General features: G+C 31.4%; 1 protein-coding gene across 1 annotated transcript; it reads left to right on the top strand.

Annotated features, from left to right (window-relative positions):
• The first annotated feature begins 2446 nt into the window (after positions 1 to 2446).
• On the top strand, positions 2447 to 7430 carry LOC145556459 (putative WRKY transcription factor 32). The gene is made up of 5 exons (XM_081618111.1): positions 2447 to 2805; positions 4432 to 5048; positions 5534 to 5662; positions 5752 to 5910; positions 6723 to 7430. Exons 1-5 carry the CDS (start codon positions 2590 to 2592, stop codon positions 7171 to 7173), a joined length of 1572 nt encoding a protein of 523 aa, XP_081474237.1. The 5' UTR covers positions 2447 to 2589; the 3' UTR covers positions 7174 to 7430.
• The last annotated feature ends 3496 nt before the right edge of the window (positions 7431 to 10926 follow it).

Here is a 10926-nt window from a genome sequence, read left to right as displayed (position 1 = left end):
TTCTGCTGCATATTCAATCCTTAGTTATGGTCCTAGGTGTGATTTCAGTGCATCATGAGTTGAAGTTGGGTTAGCCTGAGGCTACCTGGCTTGGACAGATCTCGGACCATCAGTCCTGCAACCCCAACCAGCATAGCCTGCATGGATCTGGCCTAGCAGGAACTTTCGGGTTGATCATACAATTTGTTTTCCGTATTCTAAGTAACTTAACGGCTAGATTCGTGGTAATCTTCTTAATAACCATTAGATTATGATTAACCACCTTCAACATAATCTCGAATAGTGATTAGCATAATGTTAATGCTATAAACTTTATATGATTCTCACTTTACACAGTTTATAGTACTTAAAATGACAGTCAAAAGGAGCACATCAGTTTCTAATTACATGATAAACCAATAGATTAAACGACTGTTTCTTTAATAAATTTGAACTATTAATAATGAGAAACAATTGGAGTTTAAGAAAAAGGGTAAATAGGAATAAATTAATTCATATTAATCTTAAAGTCTCCGATTAGTCATCACAAATGTAAAGGAAAGTGAATCAATTTGTTAATAATGATGAGTAAAGGTGGCAATGTTCTAGCACATTCCTTAATCTAAGATTAATACTGAGGAAACATCTGGCTTCCCAAACAGTTTTGTGGTGCAACAACAGCTAGCTAAAGTGATGAACAAATTAAAAAATTCAAAAGACAGAAGAAATAACCTTTAGGCCTTAGCTCGATCTTATATCCCATATTATGTGTAACATTTGACTTTATACATTGTGCGTATATCTTTTAACATTTGATATCTCTAAAATATCTCATTTAATAGTATTTATGGTTGTTCATATATATTGATTAAAGGTCAAGATCAAAAAATTTGACCATAGAAGTCAAATATTGCACTTAATTTCATATAGATCAAGATTTAATACGAAGTACTAGTAAATTTTGATTTTGTTTGAGAAAATATACCCAAAACGATAGGGATTGGTTAGAAATTGCTCAAATTAAGTTAGAATGACCGGTCAAAGTTGTGATTTACTCTTTTGAATTTTGTGGTACAGTAAGACTATAAGAGGTAAAAGTTCCTACTTACAATTAAATAAAAGGTAAAGTTCCTAATTTGGTAGTCATTGACATAAATTATTCCAAGTCTTTGATTTGTCATATTACTACTTTTATGTCTAAAATTTAAAACATAAATTATATACGAGTATGTCTAAAAAAATAAGACGGATTTCATAAGATCCACCACGACCCTTAAATTCCATGAACTCAATCAATTAGAAACGAGGGAACAATATATACAAAAAAGTATAGGTATTGTGATATGTGATTATCATTTGATTCATTTCACGTAACAATATGTTTTGTTTTTTTGTTTTGTTTTTTTTTTTTTTTTTTTGAAAAAGTAGTAATATGTAGTGTTATGATATCAACATTTATTATAATTTTGATAATACATAATTAAAGATATTGATGGCAAATTGTACATCTTGAAATATGATATGTGTATTGTGTTTGTGTTATGGGACGAAAAGAGTACTTATGATAATAATAAGAACAATGGAATTAATGGAATATCTTTCTTGATATATGATCAATATCTACATTATTCATCTTTGAAAATATACCCTAAACAAAATATTCAAAAGCAAGAGTATTCTCTACAAAATTTACAGTAAAAACTTAAATGCAATGAGTAGAAAAGATATATCAGAATCTCTAATATGTATACGGATGAAATTCATCAATAAAGATGCAAGTAGAGCTATACACAATGGAAGATATAATTATATGCTCAATTGATAATATTTGCTAATATAAAGATTATATTATCAATAACTAAAAAAAAAAAAAATGATCAAAACATACCCTTTCTCACTAATAAATCTAAGTACACCGGAATGCAATTAAAAGCATTTGCTTAAATGAAATATTGACCAAAAATCCACGGTAATTAAGGTTTGACCGAGATTATTTTCCTTACCATAAAGATAGCAACATTTACATAACCGCCATCCCAAAAATTCCATTTGTAACGAGAATAAAATTACGCATCTGGAAACACATTTTATATGTGATGATGTTAAATATCTATAATTATATAAAAGTAAAAATTATAAAAAGTTAATACGTGTATTATGAAATTATATTACGAAACAATTCTTTTAAAGATCTAACATAACCGTGATTTTCTTAACGTAAAGTCGTAAATGATAATATATGGTCAAAGAAGATTGATAAATAGGTTACAAAACGAAAAATTATCAAGTGAGTAGACACACAACATTTGTGTAGTGTACGTATTCCCTCAATCAATGTCATCCCACAAAAGCAACCGCCTGGTCAACTCTAGTCAAAAGTACAAAACCCACTCTCTCTTTTTTCCAGTTCCCTCTCTCTCAATTTCCTAACAATATTTGTTTTTTTAAAGAAGAAAAAAAATCCCACAAACTAAATTTCTCTTTTCAAACACGAAACTATTCTCCATAATTTCACATTTTCTGTTTTTTCTTAATTTTTCTCTGTATTTTTTGCCCTTTATTTCCTCACTTTCCCCTGTATTTCTCCCCTGCTTTTTTTTTTTTTTTTCAATGGAGGCAGAAACAAAACCCCAGATAAAAACTAACCCAGAATTAAATTCTGAAACCAAAATTAATTCATCTGATTCAAATTCTGTAACTGTATCTTCATCTTCTTCAAAAGATAAATCCAATTATCCTAGTTTTTCTAAGCTTTTAGAAGGGGTTGTTATGGCGGCTAATTCTGCCATTTCTTCTGACCCTCCAGTCAAAACCACTGACTTTCAGGTAAATTCTCTAACTTCCCTTTATTTATTTATTTTAAATTTTATTTGTTTGGTAATTTTATAATTAGTTTTTGTTTTAATAGTCAAAGATTGTTATAATTATAATTTGTACCTTTATGAATTTTGTGGGTTCATGCTTTGATTTATACTTGGTAATTCAATTTTTGTTTATTGATTGTTTGTGTTATTGTTGATGTTTTGCCACTTTATTAATGACAATTTCCTATTACCTTAGATAGATTTGTTTAGATTTGCTCTTTGAACATGTATATGTTAGATGTATATTTACTACTATTTTAGGCTAATTTACTTGGACTTGGTTGGAATTTTCCGATACAGGTATGTGTCCAAGTGTTTTTACAACCAAGTTATGAAAATTGTTGCATGGATTTGGTACAAGATGAAGTTTCCGAGTGTCATACCAATGTCCAAGTGTTTGAGTATTCAACACAGTTTGTGACTTGCAGTAACATAGATTGTAGGAATAGACAAATAGTGATATCTAAATCAGATTAGTATTACTTAATTTGTTGTTTTTGTATAAGTGACTATGCTTTAGTTGTAAGATTAGTATCTTTTGGCTTGAACCTTGGACTTATTTATTTTTATCCTGTTATCGATTGTGTGAGAGTTTTGGGATCCTGTTATCGATTGTGTGAGAGTTTTGGGCCATGAACAATGCTATATGCATCTATTGATTCGAATTGTACTTGTGTTTGATAATGTTATGCTGGTGTGGACACTTAGGATATTCGATTTTGACCACAAATATGAAAAAAATAGTATTGCAAATGGCCGATTCTTTTATGCATTTGGACTTCTGGTGGATTGTGACTTTTAAGATATTCAATTGCATATGTATACTGGCCATGGAGTATAGACCGTTCCCTTTAGAAGCATGTCATTGACTCATTGTTATTAGTTGCCCTTTTATCTCATTGAATATGAAATCTAAACAAACGAAATGGTAAAGAAAAATTAACAAATTTTCTGTTAATTCTATTTGATAGTGTTCGAAAGGTGAGTGATGCACCTGAAGCTTGAAAATAGTCAAGGAAAATATGTAGCAGTAAAAGTTCCGCAGAAGGATGCTCTAATCATCAGTGTATTTTGGGGGCTAGGAGACTAGGAGTTCTCATGTCACAATTATTATTTCTAAATAAAGCTAAACTCTAGATATCGGCTGGTAATGTAAGGATCGATAACATACTTGCATTTAGGCTTATCGTGCAAGGTCTTGGTGTCTAATGCTATGTGACTTGCTAAATCCTAAGTCCTAACCTGTATTTGGATATGTAAATACTATAATACAATTGATAGATGGTACTTTTAATTTGGTGGTTGCATAGGGTCTGCTATAGTGACTTGCTTAAAATATATACTTTGCCTTGCTGTGCATTTAGTAATATTGAATTTTAAGCTTACAATTTGATTTCATTAGCTTTTACCTCTGTTATTAGTTTTCTCCCTGCAACTCATCAGGCATATGATTAATCGGCAGTCATTATATAGTGATGATGGCTGAGTGACTTATTTTTGACCTTATAGTGGTATGCCCTGAATATAATCCTACTTTTATATATTGGTTCGTAATTAATAGCAGAATTCTTTCTTTTGTGGATAATAGGGACAATATGGGATGTCTCATCAAGAAGCCTTGGCAAATGTTACTGCTAAAGCAGCTCAAGCTCATCCTGAGGTGCAACTTCAAGCTGCTGATTCAAAGCCTTTGATCAAACCTTTCCCAAAGGATAAAGTTGAAGAGCCTGAGATAAAGATAATGAACTCCTCCTGCAATGCAGATAATTCTCCAGATGAAACTCCAAAGACACCTATATCAGATGGTTATAGCTGGAGGAAGTATGGCCAGAAGCAGGTGAAAAGTTCTGGAAGTTCTAGAAGCTATTACCGATGCACTGATCTATCTTGCTGTGCCAAAAAGAAGGTTCAGCATTTGGACGTATCTGGAAAAATAATTGATGTTGTTTATAAAGGTGAACATAATCATAAACCTCCTCAAATTCTTAAGGGTTCCAGCCGTAAGAAGGATTATGCACCTCTTGCTTTGAACAAATCTAGTATACAAAGTCTCGATTCTCCTAATTTGCTTGCATGTGAGCAAGAACTTAAACAATTGGTACCTTCGAGTCATGAATGTCTGGATAGCAACCTGAAATGTGCAGCTGAAACACCATCAAGAGATGCTGAGGAGAAGCACATTGAGTCAGTTGATACTACCCCAAGGCAAGCTTTATCTTATTATGGAATTGCTATTTTTTTGAGAAATTTGTCTAGGAACCCTCTTTCTTTATGCCTTTCACAAACTCACTTCTTTTTCTTAATCTTAATTTAACCACCCATTTGTTATATTAATTCTATCTTCAACCACCGATCCCCCCCTCCCAAAAAAAAAAAAAAAAAAAAAAAACTCTTTCAATAAAAAAATCCCTTATAGATTATCAAGCCTTACAAACTGGGGCAATCTTCGTCTTCTCAATGAGAAAGTATAGGTAGTTGGTATAATGTTGAGAGGAAACTAACATGTAGGTGGTTTAATTATGAATATCTGGTTTAAGTATCGTGCTTTCTGTGTAAATTGGCGTATATGTGTGTATGTCTGCACGCCCATGTGTCTATGTGATCAAAATTCATGTGATACTTGTATACATTGATGTTTTTTCCTGTTACTGACAAGTTCTGTATTATGTCTATTTGCTTGACCTGATCAGACCTAAGAGTGAACTTGCAATAGTGCCAGTAGTAGAAGATCATAGTGGATTGAGATCTGAAACTCCTAGTGAACATGTTATGATTGATCCCATGAAAGTGCTTGATGTTGCCCCATTGAAGAAACGAAGGTATTCTGTTAATTTAAGCTTTCTTATGATTACCTGAGGAATTTTTTGTAGAAGTATATTCTCAATGTTACCTTGTATGTAATGTGCAGGATAAAAGAAAGGGGTAAGGCATGCTCAGAACCAGTATACCGGACTTTCAAGGATCCTAAAATTGTAACGCATGAGGCTGAGGGTGGTGGAATGCTTAATGATGGGTACCGGTGGCGCAAGTATGGGCAAAAGATGGTTAAAGGAAATCCAAATCCTAGGTATGCTGTTCTGTTTTAATACTTTACATCCCAGCTAATATACCACATGTTGAAACATTGTCCCCAAAAGCTTTGATGTATTTCTTCCTTATCAACAAGACTGAGTTCATTGAGAAGTGACAAACTTATTAACAATTCTTCTATTTTGTAAAAGAAATGAAATCTTGAGAGATTAAATCATCAAACAGTGCTATAGGATATCAAGATTAAACATCAGATTTATCTGTTATATTTGTTGCCTGCTACGAGTAGGCTAATTGCATTGATTACATTTTCTAATTTCTTAGACATTTATGGAAACTCCCTAAAACTTTGATATAGAGAATTATCCTATAGTATACTGGATTTTACTTAATAGTTCTTCTCATAGACCTTGACTCAACACATATTTGATCTTTTTAATGATCTTTTTTAGCTATAAATTTGAATTTTTGATGCTAGACTTGAGGAGTTTATACACTAATAATTATATTTAACCTATAATTATAAACAACGTTTTTTCTTCCTTTTTTAAAAGGTGTCCTATTTCCTTTGTTACTGTGTTTTCAATTATTAGTGCCCCATGGATAGTAATATCTGAAGAACTTTTCCATAGAAGATTGTTTTGACATATTTGCCTTTTCCCTTTGTTCTTTGTGTATCATCAATATGAACACTAAAGTCTGAAACTTATTAGCTTCTGTTGATATTATTAAACCAAAGTGGTTGAAGGCCTTGAAGCTTAGTTATTAATCGAGGAAGATATGTTTCTTTCACAAAGTACTAATTATGTTTACTTCTCTCTGATGTTACCACATTGGAACACATTTCAGGAGCTATTATAGGTGCTCATCTGCTGGCTGTCCTGTCCGCAAGCATGTTGAGAGGGCAACCGACAACTCAACAGCAATCGTAGTAACTTATGAAGGCCAACATGACCATGATGTTCCTATTCCCAAGAGGCAATATTATGTTGCCTCAGCTAATGCTACGGCTTCTGGTGCAAACATGCTGTTACACAAAACAGAAATCAAACCTCAATCTCGTGGATCATCTGAAGAGCGATTAGACAAAACAGAAATTAAATCTCAATCCCAAGGATCCTCTGAAGAGCAGTTGGACAAAACAGACATTAAATCTCAACCCCCTGGAGCTGTTGAAGAGCGGCCCAAAGATATGGATAGTGACCTTGGAGAAGAGAAGGCTTCGGAAGCTGGTGCAGATAAAGTATTAGAGTCTGCTCGAACGCTGCTGAGCATTGGGATTGAACTTAAATCATGCTGAGAATTGTTAGTGCAAACTGCGAAGATTGGCTGCTGCGAAAATTCTGACATTGTTAACATTGTTGTATATAGTTTGGTTCATTTACAAGTTGTAACTTCTGTATTGGACTATCTATACATCTGGTATTGAGTTACGAATTCGATAGTATTGTTACAATGTTTGAACTCATTCTACTAGGATAGAGGGAATTCTGAATAGGAAACTCTGTTTTTGTTTTCTTTTTAGTTTCTTAATAGAGAGTTACTAAGTTTTCGTCCTTTTATTTTTTATTTTATTTTTATTTTTTTTAAAAAAAATTATTAACCGTGTTGAATTAGGGTTTGGAAAGTCTTAATTTGTTTATTTACAGGGCAAATTTTGAGGTGTTTTTTTTTTTACAATAAAAAAGTATAACAGCCTCCAATCCCATATTCAAATACAAGTTTTATTTTTACTTTTTGTACTCTACTGTTTGCATGCATTATATTGACCATATATATTGTATTAATTAAAAAAAATTAAAACAAATTTTTTTTTATATGCTTTTCGGATTTATTACATTATCAGTTCAATATTAATGGTTGAATAGTGAATTAAGTTTAGGATATTTTATGTGTTCAGGATTAATAGAAAATCTAGTTTAATTAAGAACAAAAAGTTTATTCATTCAATGTTTTTTTTTTCCCTTCTGATTAGGTTAACTATTAGACAAAACAAAACTTGTCTAAAATATGGCATGGATGATACGAAGCATGTCTAAAATATGGGCGTTTAACTATCTCGCAATATGCTATTGTTATTTATTTAGGCAAGGTTTTTTTTTAGGCAAGTTTCTTATTGTACCTTTTATTTTATTTTTTAATCTTTTGATAAAGTTTCCTTATTGTACTTGTACTCTTAAGTACGAGGATTGGTGAATAAAACCTATTCCAAGTAAAACAACTAGAACCATCTAACAAGCTTTAGAATTCCTAATCAACATGTACTTCTTAATTTCTTATTAGCTTATATTTTTATCTGACATTCATATTAATCATATATATACATGCTTTTTATATACTAGTACTCTAGCCTTCAAATTGCATGCCAAAAATTGAAGAATCCAACTCACAACAAATTAATGAGAGAATTATAGAAGAGAATTTAATTATATATATAAAAAATAAGGTATGATGGTTAATAATAATTCATCAACCATGAATATTCTAAAGGCTAAACAAACAAAAACAAAGAAAACAACAAGAAAAACATCAAAAAATAAAAGAAAGAAAAACATGCATGGAGCTAAAACTCAATCATCATCAACTTCCATGGACTGCCTCCCTCCCGAGATGATCTCCGAAGTACTTGCTCGTGTCGCCGCCTCCTCCCCGGTTGATTTATTTCGTTGCAAACTAAGGTTTGTATCTCTCTCTCTCTCTCTCTCTCTATATATATATATATATATATATATAGGGGAGGGATCCGGTGAGAATAAGTTCATATGTGAGAATTCATACTTATATGAGAACTGAGTAAAAATTTAGAACATGTGAGTAAAAATTTAGAACATGCGAGTTAAAATTTAGAACATGTGACTCAAACTAAAATTCTGAACATATGAGTAATAATTTAGAACATTTGTGTGAGTAATATGTTTAGAACATCTGATTTAAGAATTAGAACAAGTGAATAAAAATTTATAAAATTTGCTTTATGAAATTTTAAACATATGAGTAAATTTAGAACATCTGATTTAAGATTATGAACATGTGAATAAAAATTTAGAACAAACTGATATAGAATATAGAAAGTGTGAGTAAAGAATTTAGAACATACGTGTAAAAAAATAGAACATACGCTTTAAAATCTGAAACATATAATTAAAAATCTTAGAACACACGTTTTAAAATTTAGAACATATAAATTAAAATTTTGGAACAAGTTATTTAAAATTTATGACATCAAACTTAACTAATTTATGGTTTAGAACATGTGAATACTAAATTAGAACATTTGATTTAATTTAGAACACCTAAGGAAAAGTTTAGAACATCATATTTAAAATTTAGAACATACGAGTAAAAATTTAGAACATAAAGAGTGTTCTCACATAAGAAAAATTCTCACGAGAGCCTTCCCCTATATATATATATATATATTCCCTATATGCAATGTCTTAACTAATTATGTCAATTAGCATACTAATTAATTAACATTGTGTTATTATTTGAATGGTAAAAGTTGCAAGAGCCTTCATAAGATATCGGATGAGAAGGAAGTCCTACAACAAGTTTCCCTAGGAACAATTTGGAGACGTGTATGGTTTAGTGAAAAGGCGAGCACCTTCTTTATGAGATGCTTTGAGAGCAACAACCCTGAAGCCCTTCTTCGTCTTGGATTTGTAATAATTCTTTACTATTCATAACTTTATCTTATGCCAAAAAAAAAAAAAAAAAAAAAAAACTATACTACCTCCGTTTTTTTCTTTGGAATATTTTATATATCACGAATAATTCCCCAAAGTTGCAACTAAAAAAAATCGGAGCTGTACTAAAATTTAATTATTGTAATTTTTTGGTATGTTTTTGTAGGAACAATACTTCACTCATATGTTGCAAGAAGAAGGGATAAAAAATATAGGAAAAGCAGCCGAACTAAATAACAAAGAGGCGGCTTACGTGTTAGGGCTTATATATCTATGTAGTGGAGAAGAAGAATGCATGAAAAAGGGAGTTGAATTGTTGATGAACACCGGTAAGTTAATCGGGGTGAAAGGACTCGTTGAGTGCAGGAAGAATTTACGTGATATGATGTATTCGAGTTGGATGAATAATAAGCTTATTGCCGAAAACAAGCCAAAGATTTCATGTGCCATGCGATATGAACATGAGAAGAACATGAGTAATTGGGATAAGAGTGATTATTATCATGAGGATGGTGAAGATAATGTGGTTTGTGAAACTTGTAAATGTGTTCGGGAAGTTGATTTCTTTTATAAGTTGATGAATGTTGTTTAGTTAGTTTGATTAGTGAATTTCAGTTAGGGTTCAAGAATATTGTAATTAACCTAGTTACGTTACGTTACATGGGGGTTATTGTAATGTAAATAGAATTTATATTTATTATTCTTAGTATTATTCCTAAAAACAAACAAGTATATAGACCCCCTCGAGCGGTCTATTTTTTTTAGAAAAAAAAAAGTTTATGTGCAATAATTTAGCATTGTGTCACATCATTATTTAATTAGCAATAGCATTGTATCACGTAGCCAATAACATATTGCACTAATTATTTTATGTCATTGTTAATGGTTAAAAAAATCATGTATAAAGAGAAATAGCCTCAACAATTCCAATACAATGGAGAGTTAAATCCTCTTTTTTACAACAATATGTTTCAAAGTAGAAATTCCGTACAACATCTAAGCTACATACTAGTTCTATTAAAACCTCACCCAAAAAAATATAGTTATACATTGTTTCCACCAATCTCCAACTACAATATCTCTGCTTCAACTATTTGGATATTAAAGGGAATACATTAAAAGTTATAACATGGTGTTCCCAACTGGGCTGGTTTGTGAAGCCTGCAACTGCAAGTGTGCTCCAGAAATTGATTTCCATCTTGTAGCATAAACTGTGAGTAATTTCTATCAGTCTTCTTTGAACATATTTGGAAATTTATTATTCTTATAAGACGGAAACTCGTATCTTATAATTTTATCTCGTAATTTCCTGAATCATACACGCACACACGAAAATCAGGCGAAAAAGAAAGGAGTTGGGAAATAAA

The sequence above is a fragment of the Chenopodium album genome, chromosome 8, assembly GCF_948465745.1.
Source record: "Chenopodium album chromosome 8, dcCheAlbu1.1, whole genome shotgun sequence".
Lineage (NCBI taxonomy): Eukaryota > Viridiplantae > Streptophyta > Magnoliopsida > Caryophyllales > Amaranthaceae > Chenopodium > Chenopodium album.
This window is presented reverse-complemented; position numbering and strand designations above follow the sequence as displayed.

Bases quoted from the DNA above. Each gene is read 5' to 3' on its own strand.
- LOC145556459 (XM_081618111.1), top strand. From the start codon at position 2,590: ATGGAGGCAGAAACAAAACCCCAGATAAAAACTAACCCAGAATTAAAT. The intron at 2,806-4,431 runs GTAAATTCTCTA...TGTGGATAATAG, and splicing joins TCAAAACCACTGACTTTCAG to GGACAATATGGGATGTCTCA. The intron at 5,911-6,722 runs GTATGCTGTTCT...AACACATTTCAG, and splicing joins AAAGGAAATCCAAATCCTAG to GAGCTATTATAGGTGCTCAT.